Source organism: Lichenostomus cassidix, chromosome 1, assembly GCF_008360975.1.
Source record: "Lichenostomus cassidix isolate B80296 chromosome 1, HeHo_3.0, whole genome shotgun sequence".
In the NCBI taxonomy this organism is placed as follows: domain Eukaryota; kingdom Metazoa; phylum Chordata; class Aves; order Passeriformes; family Meliphagidae; genus Lichenostomus; species Lichenostomus cassidix.
This window is the reverse complement of record NC_139479.1, coordinates 16,516,790-16,543,204: the sequence shown is the minus strand read 5'-3', so window position 1 is coordinate 16,543,204 and position 26,415 is coordinate 16,516,790. Positions and strand designations below refer to the sequence as shown.

The following is a 26,415-nucleotide window of genomic DNA, read 5'->3' as shown; positions in this document are numbered from 1 at the left end:
TTTAGTATTAAAGAAGTTTCCATTTTTAATGACAACATAAAAGAGATTTTATTTTTTTTTTTTCAGGGAGCGTGGACTATTTGGTCTCTACAATATTTATCAAGAAAACAGTTAGAAAAATAACTTATAACTTCCTAATAAACTTTCAGTGCTTGTTAGTCTTCATCCAGTATCCATTTTACATTGATACAGATTTCTTGAAGGTGCAAAAATTGCAGTCATTTCATATTAAATTGAATTCTTCATCACTAAGGGTCTTCTGATAGCATTTTTTTCCTCATTGTCTTTAGAAACACTTTGACGGTCTCCATCTGGAAAGATCAAGATGTTCTTCAGGAGTATATGAGTTATTTTTATGTGTGTCTTGGTCTGTATACAACTGTACACTTCCAAGCTTTTGTATCTCATTGCACAGGAAACAAAGAGAAGTTGGATGCAGCACACATATGAAAAGCAGCACAAATGGTGTGTAATGTTATGCATGTAATTCATAGAAAAGCCATGCATGTTTTCTAGTTGCCATGCAAACAGCAGATTTAGCTGCTATTGCCACGAACCAGTAGATTAATGGTCAACCAGAAGACACTGTTTGATGATATCCAGTGCATTGCTCCTTTGCTAGGCACTATAGCTAAAAGTGAAATGAAAAAAAACCAAAAACCAGAGGCCCTTACTGTACCCACACCTTTTAAAATGATGTTTGTATCTCTTCAGCTGACTCAAAGCCCAGGTTGCTTCTTCCCTCTTCAGCATAAGGGTTCACCTCTCCACCATTTGATCCTGCTTCACCTCTACTTTGTCTTGCTCTCCTGTAATGAAAATTCATTTTATATTAGAAGGTCTCTGCTCTGTTCAAGTCCTTCTGAGTCCCCAGAATCCCTGACTGTAAATAATACTGTGTTTAACTGAAAGTACTTATATAAAAGAAATTGTGTTGGGTTTAAAAAGAACTGTAGCAAACCTACTATGTCCTTAGAAACCCTATTAGTGGAGAGACATAAAAAACCAACCAAGCTATATTGTTGTTAACATAATAATAATTAAGGAAAACTTCATTATTGTATAGCCTACAATAAGATTACATAAAACTGCAGGTGCTGATGAACGTGAGCAACTCTGCTGTTGGAGAAGACACTGTGCTCCCAGCAGGACATCCCATCCTCCTTGCAGTGGGGTTGGCAGCAGCCTGGCCACCCTGCAGGTCCCTGTGGCCACAGCACTGGGGAAACTGATGATGATGGGGAAATTGCATTAAACTGCCAAAGCTACCACGTACTGAGAGACAGGGAGCTGAACCTTTAGCTATCACTGTTGATGGGAGAGGGATAATGAGCTTTCATTCCTTAACTTGCTTCAGTTAAATTGGGCAGCAATTGGGCAAATCCTGATGATTCAATTATTGGGACATCTTCCAGTGGTCATGATCATAGTATCAAAAAATATTACTCACTTTTTGCGATCTCTTTGCCCAGTGATGATCAAGGCAATAACTCCAACAACTATCAGACCTATGACCACCCCAAATACAATTAACCAGATGGTGACTGGTGGTTCATAAGGTGCAGCCAGGGTTGGAAGAATTCCCACAAACTCCAGTGTGTTATCATCCAGTCTGAAAGCCTCATTGATCCGTCCCCGAGACATCCTGCCATTGAATGCAAATTCACAGTTTCACACATTTATTGGAAGGAAAGAAACAGTTTTCAGTTCTTTTACAAATCTCCAGTGTGCCAAGCTTCCCCTGAACTGCTCAGTTGAAAAGGCTGCAGAGGAATAGCTAAACCTGTATTCCTTCTGGCACGTGAGTGACAACCACAGGAGCTTACACCTTTAACCTATTGCAGCTTAACTGACATGTTCAGACACGGTATGGACTCTTAAAATCAGTCTTAACATTTGTCAAATGAACCTTCTGATCTCTTTCTTTGTATTTTGCCCTTCACTCTCTTTACCATTTCTTGTCTATACAAAAATTTCTTAGCTATGACACATAAAACCACAGCTTTGACACCTTACCTGTTTCCCTCTTACAATCTTACACAATTTTGATTCTTGTGTTTTTCACTGCCCTGAAAAACCTTTCCCTGGTGTATCATCTGTGCCTTGTTTTTCCCTAAATTTCCACATCTGTTATTGAGTGCTAACCTGAGAGTGATTTTCACAGCCATATTCTTCTCCCTTAGTTAACCAACTTATCTCACTGCTTTTTCAACCCCATCTCATGTTGATGCTGCTTTTAGATTTGTGCCCTCTTCATTCCCCACTGCACATTACCCATGATCTTCTGCAGAGTTGCAGTTTACTTATCATTTTTATAGCAATGACTTACAGTGGTGTCACAACGTGCTATAAAAGAGCTGTTCATTGACCTGTAAGTGGGAATTAGCTCCTGTCTGACCTCTTTATATAATCAAACACATCTGGCTGTCTTTCCAGTACACCATTATTATAGAGTCCTTGTTAACAACTCTTGCACTGACCTTTCATTAATGAGAGGAAGAACACACGTGTGCATGGACACACCACTACTGCATTCTGTATTTCAGAATATAAGATAGTTCCTGTTAAACTTTGAGCAATTATATCTCCCGGCAAGGTACGATGCAATGAGATGTGTTTTGGCAATTTTACAAGCCCCCTGAAGCATTTTACATTGGCTGTTGTCCAAGACACCATCTGGTAGACGGACTGTTTTCTTTCTGTCAAAATAGTCCTCATCCTAGTTTCTCTCATCCCACTATTTCCATTTTAACTGCAGAATTAACTTCCTTGTCACTGCTTCTGCCTCAGCTGACTTAAGCACTGCTTCCCCTTCCACCCTTTCATCTGGTTGTTTGGTTAGTTGTTTGGTTTTATTTCCCCAGAGAGCAAAATCTCACCTGATGGCATTTTCCACGTCAGCTTTGGGCACAACATCACTGATATTACCTGGCATGCTGACAGTAAGGTAGAAGGAGATCCTTTGTGTCTGTTCCCCGACATGAATGTCTGTAATTCTGAAGGAGAAACAGAAGAGAAAGGTTATTTTTCATTGTTGAGATGACATTAGCTTTAAATTCGGGTAAGTGAACAGTTGTGTTTGATTGGCATTGCCAGGGGTTTCGTTTGTGCTGGGGGAACGCTTTCTAGTGAAATCAGCTGGGAAGTGAAATCAATTTTCCTGCCAGAATTTCTTTTTCTATGTGCTAATTTGTAACATTAGCTGGAGAGGGTCTCCCTCATACCTAAGACAATCCTTGGTGTAATTTCCCATAGCACATAATCACATGCAGAACAGAGAGTGTTTGGGGTTGGTCTCATGAGTGAGGTAATGCATGAAGTACCAAGTGGAATAAAAAATAAGCTTTCTTCCTTATCTTCTGCTGAGAGTAGATCCTAGATAGTGATGATGATGTGACTGATGTTGTATAAAGTAATATCTAACAGCTTCTGGACATTATTGAAGATGCTTAATCAAAAGGGTTGTTTTTCTTACCAAAATCATTTTCAGGTGAAAGATTTTATGTTTGTAGCTGAGCCTAGATAAGATTAGTAAGTCTGTACCAAATTCTAGTGCTTTATAGTCAACATGTTTATCTTTCCTTGGCCCAAAACCTCTTGGACATCCAGTATCATGCAAATGCATTGCTAGAAATTTTTATTTTTAATCAACGTACATTCCCTGATGTTCCTATATAAGTGTTGGGCACAAATTCTCAACGTTCAGCTCCATCACTGATAAGTTGTGGGAACAAAACCTTCTTACCTAACTTTAGCACATTACTTCAAGCTCTTGAGTGGAAACACACCATGTACCCAGGCTGGCATCCTGCCTTTTGCAGACAGCTGAGGTTTGACATTGTTTCTGTCACATTACATTTGACAGAAGGCACAATTAATTCCACCAGTTCATGCCATTGGCCAACCAGAAGCAATGCAGGCATAGCTGGCACAATTAAGCAAGTCACTCACTGGAAGTCAACATCCTGTTTCTTCACCTCTGCAAAGTATTTCCTCATGGCATAGGCGACGGATGACTTGAACAAGAAGACCTCACTTTCATCCCACTCATACTGCAGAAACAGCACAAGAGACATGCATCAGAGATGGCAAGTGATCTGATGATAAGAAGTCCTTCTAAAAAGAAATAGCAATTGTAATGCTTGGCATGCATTTCAGTATTATTTATTTGTGCCATGATAGCACATCAGAAACTGACCCAAACCCTTCAGCTCTGTTAATTCAGGCACTGTGCAGGAGATAACCAAGGAGGCATCCCTGCTGCCAGACATCATGCTGTCCCTCTGCAGTCTCTGGTGCTTTCACATGGCACTGCTGAAGATGCTGCAGTCCCAGCACATCTCCCTGCCTTACAGAGAGAAAAGGCATCAGCAAGGCTATTCCTACTAAATATTGTGCATTCTCTTTGAAGCTTAAAGATTTCATAATTTAGATCTTGTTTTAATCACATAATTTTATTTGCAGACCTGTTCTTTTAAGGAGGATAACCTTTGTGACAGAGTAGCTGTGTGAAGGTGGCTAATTTATTTGCTTGATGAGCTGGAATTTTTGTTTGGGGTCTATTTTGGTAAAAAACTCTTTGCATCAGTACTTCCACAGCAAGCACATATTTGTTGTTTTTCCCTGGAGAATAGATAGGTGATATAAAAAAAAATGTACTGTCTGTGTGCAGGCTTCTCCTGGCCTGCCTTGTGAGTCCAAAGTTATTCTCAGTAGAAGTCAAGAACAGCTTCCCTGGGGCAGGATCCAAGAGCTGCACAGGGGGCAAAAACCAGCACAGGAGGTGATAAAGCAGCCTGGTCTGCTGTGCAATAGCGAGTGTGCACCAAGGAAAAATTCCCAACTGAACTCTGTGGCAATATCTTTTTATTCTTCTCAGGCATAGATTTGATTGTGTTTATGGTACCTGGGCAGGAAGGCCTATAAATGCTGTCAGTGATAGGCTTACACAGCTCCTGACTTTCTTGAGTATTATCCAGGAAGGTCTGGTAGAAGTCAGCTCTGTTGTAACAGGCTTTATAAAACCCAGCTACATTTGTCAACCATGTCCACCTCTTGGCACTGATACAAAATGAGAAAGATGCATAAATATCTATGAGGAAGACAGGGGTAGAAAGGGATAAACCTTTTAGCTGGGTCTGTTGCAATAGGACAAGGAGCAATGGTTTTAGACTAAGAAAGGTGATTCAGATTAGTTATTAGGCATAAATTCTTTACAGCGCAGGTGGTGAGGCTTTGGAACAAGTTGCCCAGAGAGATGGTGGATACTCAGTCCCTGGAAACTTTCAAGGTCAGACTGGGTGGGACTTAGAACAACTTGATCTAGCTGAAGATGTCTCTGCTCATTGCAGCAGGGCTGGACTACCTGATCCCTCACAACCTAAACTGTCCTGATTCTATTAATACAGGTGAGGAAAGAGCAGAAAGAAGCCACTGCTATCAGTCCATTCAGGACCAGGTCCCAGGAAAGGGGCAGGTGACCCAAAGCCACTGCAATCAGTGCAGTCCCCAAGGCATTTGGAGGGCAAGGGCTTTGCCAGCCCTGGCTGCTCCCACCAGGAAAGGCTGAGGGTGAGTCCCCTTGTGAGGCAAATGCCCCAGCTTTCTCCTGCTTGCATAGCCCTGCACTGAAGCATGTCTTCTTGTTACTGCTGCTGCCTCCGGCAGCTGGCACTGTTCACTATCACAGCTAAGATGCTATTGTCTGGGTTTCTCAATATTCTATTTATGCCCAACATCTGTAGGCTTGCAGTGCTGTTTTTATTATTATTATTATTATTATTATTATTACCAGGATCTAATTGAGCTTGATTCCTCTACTGATGCTTTCTGTATGTAGCACGTTAACTTTTTAATAATTTATTCATTTCTCTAGCTTATAGTTTGTCTTTTTCAGTCTAGTGTATTTTGATTGCCACTGTGCCTCTCGATTGCCTTTATAAATACTATTACTGGCTGTGTGGACAGGAAGTACCTGGCTGGCTTCTGATCTTGGATCATGACTACCCACATGGCTTCCCCAGGTATCTCAGGAAACCCACCTTTCACTGTGCATTACAGAAGCTGCTTTGCTTTCAGAGAGAAATAAACTCTGCCAAGCACCTCAGCTCTATTACACTGTGTTCCCCCCAGGACCCTCCTGTGACTTGAAAGACAGCGTCAGAGTGGCCTCTGATTCAAAAAGGATTTTTCATTGTAGAATACATCTAAATGCCTTCAGGGTGACAGCCCTCCATTCCCTAATACTGACTTGTGTGGCAGCCCTTCACAACGTGATCACACATATGACATTGACCTGGTGGAGAATTTTGAATTAATGTTAGAAGAGAGGTTTGGTTTTCAAGTGGTGGTCAGGGGCTGGTGCTCCTGGAACCTTTTATTTTAAATTACAGACCCCAAGTGACTAAGGGGGGATCTTGTAGCACTTTCCCTTGGGAGAGCACTTTCATAAAGCCAAGCTGAAGCAAAGCTGTGGCTGTTTCAGCCTCACCAGCTGCACTGGTGATCCAGCAATGCTGCGGCTGCAGCTCTAATCTCATCAGCCTGAAAACAATTAGCAGGGTAATTGCGGCAGTGCACGCTCTGCTACAGCTGGCGTTGAGCCCATCCGTGAGTCTGGATGCTTAATTTGCCAGAAGTTGGGGCTGTTGAAACTTCCCTGCTGGTAAGAGCCAGGGCTGAGCTGTGGCTGAGAGCTGTGTGAGCTGCAGCTGCCCCACGCCCCAGAACAGCTGCACCTCTGCCCAGAGCAGGAATCTTGCCCTGCCTGCTCCCTCCAGAGCTAAGGAGCACAAATGCAACAAGGTTTGCTGGCATACTCAAGGTGCTTTGTGCAGTTAGGTCAGCAAAAAGCAACTTGAGAAATACACCTTACACAAACAGCTGCACTGAGCCTACAGCTCCTGTGCACTGTGAGCCATGCAAAGCACCAAAACCACATTGCTCTGTGTAGCTGGGCTGAGATTCCTGCCCGAGATTCCCTCTGCCTTTTCTCTATGCCAGCTCAAGAATGTACCATTACCTGCTGCTGCCATACCAGCATTCAGCCATGTCCCTGGGGGCTCAGCACAAGGGAAATTTGCGGGGAGGCAGAAAGGAGCCAAATAGAAAAGGTTTCTTGCAAGTTGGTGATGTGAACTGGTTTTGAGAGGAAAATGTATGGCTTGCTCTTCAGGGCTTAGGAACCTACAGTCCATACAATAATTCAAATTAAGTAATCTGTATGAGATTGTTTTACAGCTGCTCAATTGCACAACAAAAGACTATGATGGCTAAAGGCAGGCATAAAAATGATATTAAGCTAAACATTAACCATAATGACTAATAAATGTGTTGTAATATGGAGTCTTTTCATGCTGTTGATATCAGTTTTGAATTGTATCTAACTCGACTAGGCAGTCTAAGAAGCAATAAAACTCCAGTGGGGCTTGCATGTGAGAGAGTGAGAGAAGCAAGAGCAACAATTCACATGAAAAATGAGCCCATGGTTTGTGTCCTTGCTAGTGCAATAGGCCCCAACACGCAGGTCTAAATGACCTGCCTGATGACATACTCATTCTTGGAAAATTACTAATGTTCTGCAAGGTGAAAATGGCTATTAACAGGAATGAAGTGTCTGCACTTAAACCTTCTACACTGCCTCCATGAGATTAGCATAAAGAGGAAGAGTTAGAATAAGGATTGAATTTTCAGCCTGGGTTAAGCAGATGGGCTAAGCCAATGCTCTGTTTAAAATCGTAAAACCCATCTTCGGCTTTGATGAGATTTTTTTCATTGCTGTAATACATTTTATTGGACCAGCTGGTATAATTGGGGAAAGCAGACAAGCTCTTGGGAATGAAAGCCCTTCTCCTCATCTGAAACAGAAGCAGCTGCACTGCAACTCTCCCCCGCAATCTCAATAACAAAGCTGTCTCTGCATCAGGGTTGGAGGGCAGGGAGGCAGCTGAATACACCAGGGCCTGGAAAGAGTACAGTAAATAGGCAAACAAAAATCTACAGAGAACTGCTAACAGATGTGTTTTAGTTTGAAATCAAGAGCATTTAAGAATAGAGAGTGAGATTCACCAGCCTGCTTTTAAATGTGAAGTAGCTGCTCTAATAACTTCTGAAGGCAGCCACCATAGCCATGGTAATGGAAATTGGAAGAAATTAGGTAGAAGCTTTATGTGGACACATCAGCAAATCTGGGAAAACTACAGCCATTTTCATGTACACAGGGCTATGTTAGCCCTCCAGGCCTGATCTGTAGGAGGCAAAAAATCATGATTGGTATTTCTACAGAGTAACTCAATTCATCTAGCTGAGATGCCTTTCCTAAAATGGGTGGGATCACTCCCTGGAGAAGTTCCTCCACTAATTCTAGAGGGAGTCTTGACCACAAACTCAGACAAGACATCTTAGGTGTGATAACCCTGAGCTGATGCCACCCTTCAGACAAAAGATCAGCTATACCCTGACCATTTTCTGAGTGCCATTATCACACCACCTCTGTTGCCCAAGCAATGAGAAGGGTGCCACAGGACAAACACACTCACCGCCTCGTCGCCCAGAGCTGACTTCAGGCTGATGCGCACTTTGATGGCATTGCTAGAATCTGGTTAAAAAAGAAACAAAGACCATGTTAGAGCTGCAGCAACAACAAGTCTGCTCCTGGGAAATGCAGAGGTGGCTAAAGTTTCCTTACAGGTTCCCTTGCTCCCCTTGGAGAGCTTGGTGGGACTGATTTTGTTTCACTTCAGTCACCTCTACTGCAAACACACTCATCTGAGCTGTCAGATCCCAAGCCTGCTTTTGTAGCAGATAGGAGGAAAATCCCTCTTTCCCTCCATTGGGAATGAGCAGCTTAGATGCAGATGCTGGTGCCTGGTTAGGTGAATCCTGCTGGTGCAGGGCTGTAAGAGTTCTGGTGGTCCCCAGTACTGGCAGTGATTACACAAATATAACCTGGCTGGTTCATCACTCAGTGTCACAATGAGCTGAAAAAAAAACCCTTTTTCCACAGTCTCCTTGTTTTCCTCCCCTTTTCCTCCCCTCTTTGACTAACACATGTTAGCAAAAAGCACAGTAGTAATTTTTCATACTGTTTTGCCCCTGCACCTGGCTCCTAGGAGCAGTGGCTCCCAGCCTTGCAATACAGGCACACTGCTCCCAGGCAAGTGCCACACAGGACCAAGCTTCTGATCTTTCTTCCTTCTGTAGAGCCATCCCACACTCTGAGTGCTGCCTTTATGAAAAAAAGACATCTAAATTTCTAAGAACTGGGTGGGGCTCTGACAAAGGTGTGTGCTGACTTCTGCAGCTCTGGCCGTGAGGAAGCCAGCCTGTCCTCCTGTGAGTAAAACTCACAGCTCAGTGTGTGTTTTCCCACAACCCTGCTTTTCTAGGGAGAATAGCCTCCAACAGCTACAAGAGAGAGGGACTTTGCTAATCATGGGTTGTGAAGACTAACGAGTGTCCTTAAATCACGCACAAGCCATACGTACATGGAGCCCAGTCTGTTTTCCAACCAATGAATCGGCCAGAATTGCTTTTTTTCAGCCACTCATATAAAGGTTCAAAGTAGTGGAGCAAGGGAGCTGCATTCATATATTTTTCTCCTGTTACACTTTCCAGTGCTTCAGTCCAGGGCTTGGATCTCCCTAATGCCAGCAGCTGTCTGTATATGTGGAATGAGAAGTAATATTTATTATTTCCATGTTCCATCTACACCAGCAAAACACTTTGTGATCACCATAAAAGTGTTCTTTTTTGCTTCTGAATTCCCTCCTTTTCCCCATTATTCCTATTAATGAAAATATTTTATTCCCACAAAAAAGTAATTAAACCTTTGACGTTTAGAACCTTAGTGTACATAAAATTTAGTCAACATGTCAAAATGAATTAAGCAAGTATATGCTAAATTTCCAAGCTAAGTTTATTCTTGATGAAACCTCATTGACTCCAGAAGCTTTCAAGGACGACTTAGGCTTTGTTATACTCTGATTTATTACATGTGAGACATTTGCTTTGTTACCTGAGTTTTTGACCAGCTGCAGTGGAGTTGGTAATGTCACATTTGTGAAGAGGGCCAGTGTGGTTGGCTGCCTTGCAAAGTGCCTCCTGGAACTGGAACTGATAGATGGTGCGGGTGTAATACCTAAAGGAAGAGCAAGGAAAAGGGAGGCACAGGTTTTATTAGCTGTCTGTCAAGGAAACCTGCAAGCTCTTGGCCTTCAGAAACCTCTGCTGTGTCAGCCATCACTCCTGCTTGGGAGAATGCACTGCAGGAAGAGAGGCCAGCTGATATTTATAGACTAAGATAACTAAAATTTAGCAAAATGCCAAGACCAAATGGACCAGAAGAGCCCCAAATCTGTTTGTTGCCACATAATTCATGAGAGAGTAAAGTTTTTAAGGTCCAGCTCTGCTCTGGCAGAGCCCTCTAAAATGAGGTGGCTGGGACACAGAGGGACATCCAGGGCAGCATGTGCATGGCCCAAGTGACACAGGGCACAATGACTCCCCAGGAGGCAAACACCTCATACAGAAGTGCTCCTGCTGGTTTGATGGCAGCATGAAACTTTGCTGCTCAGCAAGAAGCTCAGCAACTTCCTCACTGCTCAGAGATTATAATGGAAGAACCCCTGATGTGCACAGAAACACTCCCATTGAAAACAGCAACCTTCAGTCTGGGTTTTAAACAAAATAAGATTGAGTCCTGAGACTCTCCAGCAGATGTTTTAGGTAGCTGGGGCTTGTTCTGTAGACAAAATAAAACAGTCACGAATTAAATGCTGCAGTACCTTATGAAGGAGTAATCATTGGCCACATGAAACAGTGCGGCAGGGTCACAGTAGGTTTCGTCATGAGGGACTGGCTCCACAACACCAACTATTTCTCTCCTGGAGATGAAGGAAAAACACAGGGTTTCTGTTTATGGACAATAAGGAAAGGTAATCTGAATCAGCTTTTCTTGTTTTGTCTGAAACATATGGACACCTCTCTTGCTTCCAAACAGAAGAATTCCATACAGCTCCCAGTAACCCCAAGTGAGTTCTCTGCAGCTGGAGACCACAGAGAGGAAATTGCCTGGAAGCTCATAGTGCAAGGAAGGATTTGTATGATAGCAGGGTGTGCAGGGAGCAATTAGTGATATGAAATAATCTACAAGACATGAGCTTCACACATACACCTTGTACCCTGGGCTGTCCAAGTTTAGAGACCTGCATTTCTGTTCTGAGAAAGTGCATACAGAGACTGGGTTCCCCAAAAGTAGATGGCCTTCTGTGCCACTGGGCTGGAGATGAGTTTTCTCTTTATTTTCCTCTCCTGAGACTGCGTTTGCTGAGAAGTGCTACAGAAACAAACCCATGCCTTATGTTCTGAAAATGGTAATAAGCTTCCATGGCAATATTTTTCATAAACCTGTATTTCAAGCAGAGAGCTTTGCAGTGCCACTGCAACAGATGTGATAAGCTTCCCTGAACAATTTGTCATTCTCTGTTTCTCTGACATCTCTGCTACTTTTGAATATATTGAAACTGATTGATTTTTACAGTGGGTCAGGAGGTTTGCATATATCAAGTTCTATTATAGATTCTGTTTGCTGATGGAGGCTGACTGTTTGTGCTCATGTTAGAGTTCAGGCTCCATTTTCAGTGTGGGGCTTCTTTGGTTTCTCTGCATTTTTCTGCCCTCGTATTATAACCAACCTGGGAAATTACAGACTCCAGACTGAATCATACTGATTTTTAATCTTAAACTCCGAGGTACTGAAAATAGACTGATTGATGGGCATAATCTGAAAACGCACCTCTGGTTGTTACTTGCTGATGGAACTCTATTTTCTTTACCAAGAAAGGTGGTATCTTAGTACACAAGAAAGGAAAGATTCAGTCCAAAATCTTGCAGACCGTTTGCCTCCAAAAACACTTTACAGTGGAGAGGAAACACAAAGCAGAAAAGTGTGCTCAGATACTTGGTGGATTGAGATCTGCATGCTTTTCTGGCTGGCAAGTAGAAGGAAATTCACTTTCCACTTGTCCTTAAGGATGTGGAGACCAAACCAGGGAACAAGCAAAAAGACTTAGAGAAGAGCTGTACTTGAGCTACAACAATGTCAGGGGGAGAGCAATGTTGATCTGGAACAGGCCATGCAAAGGCCATGGGCTGTCTTTATCAGGAAGCTGACATTAGAAACAGGGAGAAAGTCTTTTGAGAGTCAGGGTAAACTGCTAGGGGCTGTACACAGAGTTAATGGGGATACATGGCTTATGACACATTGTCTGCACCACTGTTGGATGTTTCTAGCTGGCACTCTACTGGTATTTACAGAAACACCCAGAGACACAGATCCTGCCCAATGGGGGCACAAGCATCTCAGTCTGTTGAGTAACTAGGGTTGGGTTTGCAGGTTGACATGAAAAAAAATCCCCTTTTGTTTCTCAAACTTACTTCATCTCCCACCACCGTTTGGTCCATTCCTGCTTTGTAATCTCACCCCTAAACACCATCCATCTCCACTTCTCCAGCATGTAAGTAAAAGGCATTGTTCCAACAATCGTTAGTGCTTGTTTGAGCAGAAAGTTGATTTCAGTTTCTGAAGAGAGAAGCAGTTAAGGTAATGGTTATGGTAGCAATTAGTATCTGATTAGATGGCTAAAGTTGCTTCCCTTTCCAGCTAATGCTTACATCTTGTTTAAATTACAGATTTTCACCAAAGAAAAAATGGAAGGAGGATTACTACTGAAAAAATCATGAGATAAGATCACTTAGGAATTGTACACAGTTTTGTCTCTCTTTCTCTCCCCCAACCTCTTAAATAACCTAGTCCTTTGACATTTATATTTAATTACCTATCACTGAGAACCTTTCCAGTGTCTGGGGAATTCTGAGCTGAAGATATCTCAAAATGTATAAAATATGCATCTTCATCCATCTAAGGCAGTACTCAGAAGCCAGATGAACTGCATTACAATGAGGGCCTACCTCTGTTGTCACTCAATATTCACTTAAGTGGGCAATGTAAATCTCAAGGTTTTGGTTCCATTTGAACTGCTAAATACATATCTTGATAGAGATATGTATGGATTCATGCAACAGAGATTGAAAGGGGTTTTGGAGACTCATCTAAATGAACTATGAAGATTTAAGGATAAAGGTACTGAAGGTAATGAAGTGCTACCTATTTCTTTTTAAATTACGTAGCAGCATTGTAAAGTAGTGATCCTTGCTTTACAATGTGATTTGGGGAAAAAATAGTATTTCTGGTAAACTAGAGGAGTAAGATTTTCAGAAGCCTGTCAGCTGAATGTTGAGTGTGCAAGCACATTTTTCTGCTACAAAATAAGGCCAGCAAGTGCTTTCACATAAATATATAATATTGATGCATTTATTTACCTTCATCATCTTGGTAAGTGGGCTCTAAGAGATCAAGAGATTTCAAGTGCTGAGGAGTGGCTGCAGAAAGGGACATGATTTCCCCTACAGCCTCGTGGAATCCCTCGTTGGCACCGCTCCTCAGCAGGTAGGGCTGCGCCGCGTACGCCATGTCGTACTCGATGTGACCCATCTCGTGGTGTGCTGTCAGGAAGTCATCCATGGTCACCTTGGTGCACATCTTGATCCTGCACACCCGAGAAAAGTGTTTGTGGTTAGAGAGACAGTGGCCCAGAGGGAGGCTGCCTGAGCCCTGTCTGCCACAGCCATGGGGCCAAGCCCCTCCAGAGCTTGCAATGCCCCTTGCCCCTGGCAAGGGCAGCTACATCCTAGTATGCAGTGCAGACCCTCCTGCTGCAGCAAGGCTTCAAGGGCAACTCAGCAAAACACCTTCAGCCACCTTGAAATTGTCCAGGGAGTAAGAGAAAACTGCTGTTTTGTGAGAACAGCTGTTCCCTAAAACCTGGCAATAAACTCACTGTATGTGTGGAAGTGAGTAACCACCACCAATCTTAGGAAGACAGTGATGTATAAAACCCTGTGTGTTGGTGACTGCTGCTACTTCATCCTCATGTAGGTACTATTTACTAAAGGAATTTCTTCCAAATAGGGTTTCTTTTCACCTTCCCCAGACTGCTGAGGTGTGATGCCAATGTGTTTCAATAAGGCTCTGCTGGGCACCACCTTCTTTCCCTGGGTAACTGTGGGGACTGCAAGAGAGGACAGAATTCCTGTGAGAAGTATTCATGGTGTGGGAACTTGCTGTCCCACTTCTTTCCCAAATATGGAAGAGACTGATGGATTTTCATGAAACTGGATAACTCTGCTAAAGATACATAGGAAAATCTCAGGAGATTTTCCCTTGCTACTCAGGGACCTAGTGCCATTTCTGTAAAATGTGTAGTTGTCCACAAATCTCACTGGCATCCACCTGCAATTCTGCCTGTTCCTGAAGCCCTAGAACATAGTAATTATTTCTGTAGTTCATATAAGTATTTGTCACTTCTCTGCTAAAATTTGAGAGTAGATCATGAGTAGATCTACCAGTCAATTTACACAGAAAGCTTTACAGTCCCACAGGAGCCCTGCTCTCTTGTCTTCCTTCCCCCTCTTATCAGCCAGGAAAAAAAAAAAAAGGAGAAATTATAACTTAAACCAGCATAGTGCTCCTTTAGTGAAAATATGTTTGTTCTAGGAGGTGGTAAAAAAGTGGTCATAGCAATTTCAGTACCTGTAATCGTTTTTCCCCAGGTCCCATGCTGTAGGATGGCAGACAACCTTCCTGTTGTCAGTTGGCTCTGTGAGCATGGAGTTTTCCCAGAAGCCTGCAGTCATGCTTTCAAGGCCAATGGAAACGAAGAAGGCCTCAGCAGCTTTGAAAATTTTAGTTGCATTCCATTTCTGAAAGAGACAATGCCACCATTGACCACTGCTTACTCAATGGCTTACTTAATGGCTTACTTAATGCAGGGCAGCTATCTTTATTGCCCAGGAGCTTCAGACCCACACCTGGCCTGCTGAGGGTAAGACAGTACTGTCTGCCTTTGGCACTTCTATAACTTCTGCTGGGAACTGAAATGAAGTGTTTTCCCTGCAAACAAAATAGGTTTCTGCACTCAGAGGTTCAGCAGATAGGACCTGACCCAGATCAGAGAAGCTCTCAATAAAAGATAAGAGAAAAAATGCATTCCTGTAAATAGTATGTCATCTGGGATCCAACCCTTCAGCCACTTCAGTCAACCTGGGGACAACTCATTTGAGGAAGTGGAGCTGCATTCCCAGCAGATGAGCATGAGAGATTTCAGCCAGAACCATAAAATCTGGCAAATGTATCTATAGGAGCTGCTTATCAGTTTGTAACTGCATGGTAATGTCCAGGATAATTTTGCCATTCAGCAGTTTTATTATTGTACCTAGCAGGAGCTCTGCATTTACTGGACTGAGCTCTCACAGAGACCTGGCTGGCAAACAGCTCATCTGGATGAAAATCCCAAACTGGGCTCACCCACCAACAAGGATAAGCCCACACACTAATTTATCAATACAAGGGGGTCAGTAGTGTAAAACAGAGATGAGAATTATGCAGGCTTGTGCAAACTGCTAATTAATCAAATTCAACTATTCCTTCTCTTACCAGCATAACGTTTTTGTGGAGTGCTGCCTATGAGAGGAGAGTAGATTTCAGGTGAAATAATTGCATTTCAGAAATCTAATTCCACCACCCACCCTTTAGTTTATAAAAGGAGTGAGGCTTTGCCAAGACTACAGGGAATTATCTTTGCTCATGTTCTTGGTCTGGTAAAGGTGCTGTCACAGCTGTTAGCCCTACAGATCCCAAACACAGACCTTATGGTGCTATGCAGTTATCAAAAGATAGCAGGCAGCATTGCAGTTTCTCTAGCTGTACCCAAATAAACAAAACTGACAAAAATAAACTCTGATATACAAACTATTTGATTATGGTAATGACTGGCAAAGGTCATATTTGATACCAGCCAACTCCAGGAGTCCTGAAATATTTATAAGTACAAAATATATCTCTTAATGGATAAATGTCTCTGAGGGAAATGGACTTGGAGACAAGATTAAGGGAGTCAAAGAAGGCACAGAAAGAAAGAGAGAACAGCTAAGGGGATAGGTACAGTGGAAAATGTATAAACACTTTGAGGTGAAAAGTAAAAAAAGGATGCAAAAAGCAACATTTTGTTGGCAGTGTGTCTGCCTGAGGGCAACCATGGATTTTTAGAAAGCAGCTGATATGTGGTGCATAATTTTTATACCATCTAGATTTGTTACATAATGCATATTGCATAAAGGCACGTTTTACCTTTTCAACCATTGCAGAAGTTACATCAATGTTTGGTTTGGCTGGATAGGGAACACTCAAGGCATACAGATTTGTCCAAAATCTACCCCACATATCACCTTCATAAAAAGAGAGAAACAAAGAAATACTTTGAATTATTTATTATGAATTGCCCAAAGGTTCCAGACAACTCTATTAATTGTGCAGTGTTAAAAATAGGGACTCTATATACGTCTAAGCAGGCCTGACCCAGGTGGGGAGGGGAGCAGTTCTGGAAGGTCATGCATAGGTCAAACTTAGATAAAGGATCCTTTTATTACCCAATATCAGCTATTCTTGCACAATATAGTTTCAGGACTGATCACATTCCTAAAGGTGTATGAAAACTGAACATCCTTTTTGTTAGTCCACATGACTGTAGTGCCATGTTCAGGCACACAACAGTTACAGCAGCTTAATGCTGCATGCTTTGAAAGCCAAGCCATGAAGTGTGGGATCTTACAGTAAAACTTGAAAGGAAAAACAAATCTCTCTGAAACTCTCATTTCTAAGGAAGACAACTGCTGCAGTGGGGAGGGAAATGTCCCAGCCCAGAGTTTTGTAGGGCTTTGTGCTGTTTGAGGTTTGGTGAGGATGAGAACACTTGCCTTCCCTTCCTGCCACTGCTGCTAAGCTCTTGTGTCATCTCTGCTAGGAATTTAGCCATTTCTCCTCCCCCCTTCTCTAATCTGTAACCTTTTTGTTAATATCCTGATTAAACAGTCAGATTACTCTCCTCCCACATGCCTTGAAGGTGACTGTCCTGTGCATAAAGTCAGGTTTGTGTGACATGGACACATTGACATACCCAGCAAGTGAGCAGGGAGGCATCCTGTGGGGCTGATGAGCTCAGGGCCGTACACTTCCCCCAGCTTGTGTCTCACATAGGCATGCAGCTGCTCATACAGAGGTTTTATCTGGAGGCAGAAGAGGAGAAGGAAACAATTCCATTTTTTTCACTTTGCTCTATTCCACTCAGCACTCCTACATGGAGAGCCTCAAAGATATCTCTGTCAAAATTCTCCTGGCAGGTCCGTGCACCCCAAACCTGCAGCTGAGCTTTGCCCCCTGCTTCAGAGCTCAAGCACTGAGTACAGATTCCAGCCACAGAAGTCCTGCTCAGGTATGAGGGAAGGAACATTGCTAACTTTAGACATGGAGTATCAAGGATGCCATCTCCCCATGAGAGACCCATGGACCCTGTCTGGAAGAGAGACATGGACCTGCAGAGCTCCCTCTTTCCCAGCCTTTGGGACCAAGCTGGTCCATGAATGGCTGCAGAGGTAGAAATGTCAAGTATGTCTCCTCACATCTGTCTCTGTTAAACCCATGCAGACCCAGAACAGCCAGTTTAGAGCAGGTTTCACCTTCCTTCATAACAGCATGTGAGCCCACCATTTCAAAACACAACCCCCCAACCCAGGTGAGAGCTTTTCCTGCCTCTACCTGCTCAAATGTCTTCTCCACATCTTCGATCAGCTGGTCACGGCTGTATTTGTAATTTTCTGGAGACTTTGCTTCATAATTTGCTCTCCAGTAGTCTCCATAGTCAGAATAACCTGTAAAGCATGAATGCGTCACATGAGGACACCACATGTGATACTGTTTAAGTCTGCAGAAGTGCAGCTCCCTGCTGATCCCATGCAGACCTGCAGCCTTCCCCCAGAGCAAAGCAGCAAAGTGTGAGATAGTTTGGGTTTAGCAGAGAGGAAACAGCTTCCCTGAGAGTCTGTCTCATGAACATGCTGGTATGGGAGATTTCCAAGAAATTCAGAAATTGCAGTCATGGTTATCTGCTAATTAGGGTCATTCTCTCTGGAGATGGAGGTCAAAGGAAATCATGACTCCTGACTGGAGCTCCTGCAGCTATGAGGGGCAGCAGCCTATGCTCAGGCTTCTCACAGAAGGCATAAAACTGGTGGACAGTGAATATGAGCCCTCTCTTCCAGAAACTAAACCACCAGGACAGATGTAGGCACCAGAAGTGAAATTCAGCTCCCAGTTCCACTAAGTCTTCCAGTCTACTGAGCTCCATCAAGCCTGGAGTAAAAATGGCTCATAGCTGAAGTCTCTTCCTCAGTGGTATGAAGGAAGGCCAAAATGAGCATTTCTTAATGGTTGGCTTTTTTTCCTGTCTAACTATTTGGACCATATTTTCTTATCTAGCTCCACCTTGATAATTTTTGCAAAACAAGGAGCATAGGAAAGCAGGTGATAGAGCTGCAGTCTGGCCAAGAGACAGATGATGTAGCTACTTCAGAAGCTATCTTAGAAGACTCAAAAAAAATTAGAAGACAACTGCTATTATCCCTTGAAAAGACAGTTCCATATGATTTGTGTGAAGATCTCAGACCGGAAGCATGCTTCCCTTAAGACAAAATCCTTTCTGAACACTCAGCTGCACCTGCTGTCCCAGGCCTATCAAATTTGATCATTCCACCTAGGAAATAATGCTTATAAATGATTGTGGCTGCTGCAAGAAGGTCAAGGCCCATAGGAAAGAGGAGATGTTTCCAAAACTCAGCAGCACTCAGAAGTTGTTTGAATGGATGTGCTTGTCTGTAAATCACAAATGGTAGAGTTCTGGGTGGTATGTAATGGGCACTGATACATTATGGCCTTTGGCAAAAGTGCCAACAAGGAAGGTTGCCAACAAAAAGGTGCCTCTTGTTCCAGGCTGGTAAGAAACCTCTGAAGTGGTCAATGGCACATGTCTGCACTGCCTCTTACTTTGAGACATGCACACCAAGAGCAAATTATGTGCAAATTATGTATGTCTTTTGAATTCCTGGGAAAATTGTGTCAGACTGAAGTGTGTTTACTAGTTTCTGGAAGCCATAACGAGAAAAAAAAAAAAAGGAAAAAAAGAAAGAAAAAGTGACTAACCATTAAGCCTTGCAACCTCATTTTCAAGTTCAACATACTCTTCATATAATGGTCTCATCATTCTGCCAACATCAGCTCTCCAGCCTTCCCAGGCCCACAGTCTTTCATGATAATCAGTGCTGTCAGCCATAATAGCATCCAGACCTGTCAGAACAAAAAAGTAAGTACTAGGCTTTGAAAAAGCAGAATTTTTCTTTCACAGCAGGCAAACGAACCCAAGTGAAAGACATGTCATTAATGGAGAAGAAAACACTTTGTATTTGATATACTGAAATATCCCATTATTTCATTGCATCCTTTCCTAATTTAAGGTTTTTCCCTTGTCTTTAAGAAGGATGGGGCAGATCATGAGTCTCTTAAATGCTCTCTCCATATTAGTTTCCCTTAAGTTGGTAGAGTACTCAGGACTGGCCTCAATACAACGTTGAATCCAACAAGACTGATGGCAGGGAATAAAAAAATAGATTTTCTGTAATATAGGCAACCCCCAGGTGACAGGCATGCTGAGCAGCCCTCCCCAATCTTGTTTGGCACAAGCAGGAGACAGTTTGTCTCGTGGGCAGAAGGTCCAGTGGAGGTCCCTGAACTGCAAGGTGCAATTAAATTATGACTAAGCTTTAGATAGCAGGAAATATCTATTGAAATCACAGGCTGTTCTTCTGCAGTCAGGAGCCACCCTTGGGCTTTCTGTTCCTGCACCCTCGGGGCGAAGGACAGAGTAGGGGCAGTGGTTGGTGTCATACCTGGCTCCAGCACCAAACACTCAGATGGATTGTTGGCTTTACAGACGGTCCCCGTGCTGTAGATGGTACTCATTGTATTTAGCACAGTGCCCAGCTGCAAGTTAGATGCAAGATAGCCTGTTAGAAACCCACTCTGTGCAAAATAACAGCCAATTATGCTAATTCCTTAAGAGCTTGAATCAACACTTCACCCACCAGCTTAATATTTAAGCGTATGTTGGAGCTCAGTAGAGATTAATGAAAGAATTTGCCTAAATGCATTACTGAACCAGACCTAGCTGGAAAAGACAGATTATCTCCCAAATATATGACGTAACCCACAGATTCTTAATATCCAATCAGACAGAGCTCTGGATTTAATGAGCACTGACTGTCACGAGAGAGCTATCAATACCCAGCAGCAATAAAAAAATAAAGTTTAGCAATGTGCTTCCATAAGCATGAACCCACATAAACTTTCCAGGGAGGTTGTGGCTTTGAGTGGCAGCAAAAAGGGCCCTTTCTGCAGGTGCTGCCAGGCTGTTTGTTGTGGGTTTTAACATCAAATCACACTGATTGCATGGATCTGCTTAGACTCCATTACAGAGAAACTGTGGCTCATGTCTTGGGCCAGCTGAAGGCCAAAATACATCTGAAATCATTCAGCTCTATCTCAGAACCTATGCTACATAGCTTTGTTTTAAATATTTTTCAATGTTTTCACATTTTCATGCCTTGTGGAAAACATGTACCACTTTAGGTATTCCTTTAGGACTATGCAATTTCTCATTTAGAGCTTTAAATCAGAACTATGAAGACTGTCACTGGAAGGGGTAGTTAGTGAGTAGCTCTAACTTTTATCTCTGTCAGCATTAAAATAAATGGGTGCCCAGGGAAATATTTATGTCAGTGAGGAATACTTAAATATTCCTATGGAATCCCATCAGACTGTACAAAAAAAGTCACTTTTCAAACATGAATCAACAACTTCAGCCCCAAAGACCATTATCTAGGAAACTCTAAGTGTTTAAACAGGGAGGGTACTGAAGAACATACCTCTTCAACAGAGACAACATTACTATCAGTGCACTATTGTGATCCAAAAGAAATATTAGTTTGTATGAATTGCCAGCATTCCCACCAACACAATCTGTTTTTCAGAAACCACCTTATTTGGATCAGACAAGAGATTCAGCCAACCTGCTGTTTCCCTTGCATGGTGGTTATCAGTGCTGACCTTAGCAGAAAAATCTCAGGATCCTTCTGTAATCAGGACTATAGGATCCTGGCCTGTAGGTTCCCATGAGTCAGTGCTATGTTCCAATCTGATCTTCAGCACAAGGAAAATAACTTAACTCTCAAATGTTTGGTTATAAATCCCTTTTGAGTCTCCATAGCTGCTCACTCCAATTTCACATTTAATCGTTGTCCATGTACCTGCCTCTTAGGTGAACTTGTCAAATGTCAAATCTCATTATGATTCTTACCAAATCTTGCTGGCCTTCAGCAGCTATGTGTGGAACCCTCCCCATTTTCAGGCATCCCAGGGTGCCCACTGCAATGAAACATTCCTTCTTTTTGACAGTGTGATAATGTACCATGTCCAGAGAAAGCAAGACTTCCTCCATCTCCACCTGTTTAACTCATTGAATGGCCTTTCACCCATCTCTTTCTGCTCATTGCCCTAGGTCTGGATTTCACCAAGCACTCACCACATGTTCTTTCATGATTTTATGACTGATCCAGCCATAAGTGCAAGGACTACTGTGCGGTGTGTGTATATATATATGTGTTTGAAATTTATTCCATGGCAAAACTGCTGACTGAAATGGCAACCAGCTTCCTAGGCCAGACCACCCCTCCAGTCCTGTACTGCTAAGAACCCCTAGAACAGGTACATTTCCATACCATACACAGCATCATCCCAAAACAAGCAGGGTGGTGACAGCACCATGCCCTGGCTTGAGGGTGCTGTGGGAGGCAGCTAAACTCACCCACCAAAAGTTATGAGCTACATTCAACAACTTACTCTGCTGTACTTTTCTGGTGACAGCACAGACGATCCTCTTTCCTGGAGAGTCTGGATCTGGAGCTTGATGAGGTCATCCGTGATGCTGTCTGCTGGGAAGCTGCTGGCATTCCTGGAGGCCTTCTCATAAAACGAGGACCACTTGGCGCCCACCTCGTTCTGCAAGGGTTCACACAGCCCTGAATTACCCCCTCCACTGAAAAATATCATTTCTAGGAAGAGCTTCATTTGTGAAGAACACCCGTGGATTGCAGGCTGAGCACTTTGCACCACACGGTGAAATGGCTGGAGAGCTTTTTGGCTTTGTTTTTTTCACACATCCACATAATAATTTTTCTCTGGGAATAGCAAAAAGCATGTCTGTCTACTCACACCTTGCTTGTTGTAATTGATCCAGCATCACTTTGCTGTGTCTCCTGCTACTCTAAATCACCACATTTTGCTCCCTTAGTGCTTTTCTTCACCCCCTTGTGAAGAAACAATCCAGGGCACAAAAAGATCTGTGACCCAGATGTCAATCCCCATTTCTGCTGCAGTATCAGGAACATTCGGCAGCCAAGATATTGATACTGAGTCTGTTTGTAATGCAAATATCACTTTCTTCTGAAATGCTGCTAAATAAAAGATTATACTCAGGCAAAGGAGGATCTAAACTGATGCTCAACATTTTGCATGAGATTGCTTTTAACACTTCTGCAGTTACAGACGATGACATGTGAAAATCCCAAATTTCAGTGCACAAAGTAGCAGCATCAGAACACAATCTGGAGTTGGGACTATCATAGTCACCTTTTTCTAATGTGTTTGTGCACAGTTTAGCACATCAGCACCCATTCCAAATGGCAACAAGAACAGTACTAATTAACCTGGGTCCTTGGCTTAATTGTGCTCATGCCAGAGCTCCCCAGCTTGTGGAGAGGTCACCTGTGACACCCATCCCTCCCTGCTGAGGCGTCAGGGAACACAAATGTCATATTGTGCCTGCAGAGCTCTTTCAGGCACACTTCACCCTGTGCAGACACACAGCAAGGCCAGCACTCTCTGCAGGGCTGTGCCTGGGTTGTCCAGCCCTGTGTGTGACAGGGGTACAGCACCCACTGCAGCTGCCCCAGGCTCCAGCAGACAGAGCTGGCAGCAGATGTAATCCCTTGGCAATCCCACCCCCACGTCTCCTCCATCCTGGCTGCAGGAGGGCAGCCGTCACTGGAAGGCTTTCCAAACTCTCCCCTTCATGGGAGCAAACAGTCCTGACATTCCTCAGCAGCTTGCAAAGCTCAGTGGGCAGGAGCTTGATAAGCACCCAGAGGAAGAGCATGAAGAGCATGAAGAACATCACTCTGCAAGTGTTTTCCTGAGCTCCTTGTCCTGAGCAGGAGCAGAGAGGTGCCTTAGGAGTGGCAGGGCAGAAGGGGAGGCTTGCTGGCTACAAAAGCCATGGGAAGGAAGTTATCTTCCTGTCTGATATTTCCACAATTAGAGGAATTGGTTGATAAGTCAGAGGAATAGTTGTAGGGTTTGTGTCACAATTTACAAGGAAAATGGATGTGAAGGGGCCAGAGGGGACAGTATTCATTAACTCTCCTACAGCAGAAAGGGAGGAGGGGAATCAGTGTGTTTATTACCAGTGCTGCTGAAGAGATCAAGTGAGAGAAAAACTTCTCTCTGAATACTAGTCTAATTGGTTTTTATTGCTGGTATCTCCTCATGTATTTTATTATCATCTTATTAATGCTGAAAATACTATATAGGGCTTTCGTGTTTGGAAACATTACAGCTTAAGTATCTGATGCCTGAGAAAAAATTCCAGATTGACAATGATTAGTCATTAGGATTTCTTCCAGCAACCAATCTCCTCGCTTTAATTAAGAAATATGATAATTAAAACATGTTTTAATTAAGTTATATGACCACAAAGTGAAAGACCAGCCATTATGCAAAAATAGATGTAGGATATTCAGCTTCATTTTTATGCTCTGAATGGTTTTCTCTAAGGCTTGAGTTAACTTTAAAAAAACATGCAGCTTCAAAATAGAGCAAAATTCAAGGTGGTTTTTGTTCATTTCGAAAGCCTTTGAGCTTACAAGATGCTGAGCTGAGGCATGGCAATATCAGTAACCAGCCAGACCGTGGCTGCCTGCTCTTGGCACGTTCTTGCCTAGAGACCCCCTGGGCTGGGGCAGCCAGAGGCTGCTGCTGAGAAGCAAAAACTGTGCTGGAAGACAGCATAAGTAAAAATGCTGTGGTCCTCCCTGCAGATCGAAAGGGACTACCAATGTACTAGACCACTGTATTAGAAACTCCCCTGCTGGCATTTGATCTCACCTCATTTTTCCCAGTTTAATACCTCCAGGCAGTCTACCAACAGCCCTGACTATGAATAGAGTGATGGGGGCAGGGGGAGGGTCCACCCCTGGGTAACTGGTGTGGACCACAATATAAATCCATCAGCAAATATTTAATAGAATGCCTACATCCAGAAAATGTTTGCATATTCTGAGAAGTAAAACAACTGAGAAGTAAAACTGAGAAGTAAAACAACTGCCTGTGTCAGTAAAAAACCCAGTGTTACTTTGGTCTTGGGGAAAGTGGGAGAGCTGAGCTCACATGGGTGCAAGATTCAAATCCTGTTTTCTTGCACCACAGGACATCACCTACCCCAAGCCCTTGGAGAGGATTGTCACCCCCAGGATATGCCCTCTCCAAGAGGAAAGGGAAACACTTCCCTCATGGAAAGGGAAACCCTGCAGAGAAACACTACACCAGGAGGCACTGGTGGTGTTGGACTCTGCAGAAGAAACCATTTCTCTCCATCCAACACAGATTTTGGGGATGAACATGCAGTGCTCCCTTGGCTTTTCCCTCCACTCACTGAGGTGACCTGAAGTGATGGCTAGGGACAGTCCAGCTTCTGGACATCCCTCTGCAGTACAGGTGGTCCAGGTCCTAACCCAAGGCTCTAGAGGCTGATGGTGGCCCAGTGAGCATTGTTACATTAAAGCAAGTTCCTCTACCCTCCCAAAACTAAAGCACAGCTGCCAGAGAAGTAACACTCCAAGTTCAGCCAAGCTCGGTGGAACCAAAGCAAATCAGGAAGTGTCAGATTCCTACAAGAGTAAAACCTGAAGGATGGAGCACTTACCATTTTGTTGGCATTCTCCTCAGTGATGTTGGTGTTGTAGTTCCATGAAGCAATGGAGCTCTCATAGCTGAGATCTTCTGCCCTCTTGTTAAACTCTTCTAAAAACTTCTGGGCTTGTTGTGTGACATCCTGAGGGGTCACAACAGCACTCAGGCCACAGAGAAGCCAGAAGTGAACCAACATATTCATGCTCACTATGAGAACCTCCCAACAAAGTAGGTTTCCTCAGGTAAGCTTCTCTGTTGGTGTCTGCCTCATCAGCCTTCAAGCATGGCCAGCGTGAAGAAGAAAGGCTGAATCCAATTTGCTGGACCTTTTATAGGTTTTATCATAATAAGAGAGAAAGGAAAAAGTTTTTTATAAAAAGACAAATAAACAAAAGTCAATTATTAACTTTGGAAAAACATAATTACTCCTGCCATTTTATGGCCTTCTTATAAAAGGCTTTTACTTTTGGTTAATGTTTCCCAAATGTGCTGTCAATGATACAGCTGGTCACTTTATCTATAGCCTACCCATGTCTCTGGTAGCTCAGAATCTGTCAATCCTTTAACAGGTTGGTGATAAGTTGTAAAAATATTTAGAAACTTCACTGAAACACCAAGCCAAGAACCTTAACTCCCAGGCAGGAAGAAGTCCCAGTTAGTCTGAGACAGGGTAGCTGGTTGGGTGTTTAGGGCCATGTTTTTAAAGGCTTTGCAAAGCCCAGGTGATTTGGGGAACAGACCTCATTTTCAAAGCAATCAGGGCATATAAAACCTGAATTTTAAATGTGTTCACTGAGCCATCAAAACACAGCAAGAGACTTTGTGGGATCACAGCACCTTGTGTAGGGACCTAATCTGAACTATAAATCAACTAGACTTAAGTACTAAGGTGACGAAGGCTACTAAAAGGACTCCATCTTAATATTTAAATACCTTTGCTAATCTAGCTAGGAACCCAGCAGTTACTGCAAATCAATAGGAAAATCAATGTATGAATTAGCTCTGGAAATGCAGCTTGGGTTGAGTGTTATCGATCAAGTACTAAGGACAATGCCTTAGTACTTTTTAAATTAGCCTGTTTCTGCTCAGGATCGCTTGGTTGGTTTTGTTTTGGCTCTTGTGGGGGCTTTTTTTGGATACAACTCTGAATCCACATCCACAGGGTTGATTTCCTGTTCCCAGCAGAGTTTTTCTGAAACCACTATGAGTCTGCCTCCATGGGAGCAGCAGGAATCAGCCCCTTCATTGCCAAACCTTGGAGAGGAGCTCCAGCCCTCAGGCTGAACGCAGCAGGGCCACCAGCAACAGGCATCTGGCAAGCACAGCCAGAAACCAGGGACCTTGAGGAAACACCTAGCTTCAGTATCTTGTGGTACCCATGTCCCATG

General features: G+C 43.2%; 1 protein-coding gene across 2 annotated transcripts; it reads right to left on the bottom strand.

Moving 5' to 3' along the window:
* Positions 1-25,339, bottom strand: ACE2 (angiotensin converting enzyme 2). 2 transcript variants are annotated; one of them, XM_085051591.1, is made up of 19 exons: positions 25,041-25,276; positions 21,902-22,060; positions 19,894-19,987; positions 19,151-19,294; positions 17,711-17,823; positions 17,073-17,181; positions 16,247-16,344; positions 14,651-14,820; positions 13,381-13,607; positions 12,436-12,580; positions 10,785-10,883; positions 10,016-10,138; positions 9,486-9,658; positions 8,538-8,596; positions 3,952-4,052; positions 2,880-2,996; positions 1,451-1,645; positions 686-809; positions 1-311 (listed from the first exon to the last, which is right to left on the bottom strand). In XM_085051591.1, the coding sequence occupies exons 1-18, from the start codon at positions 25,227-25,229 to the stop codon at positions 689-691; spliced, it is 2,436 nt and encodes an 811-aa protein (XP_084907717.1). In that variant the 5' UTR covers positions 25,230-25,276; the 3' UTR covers positions 1-311; positions 686-688. The 2 variants fall into 2 exon arrangements, with proteins under 2 accessions (XP_084907717.1, XP_084907725.1); XM_085051599.1 differs by having other exon boundaries at positions 1-809; positions 25,041-25,339.
* Between the last annotated feature and the right edge of the window lie 1,076 nt (positions 25,340-26,415).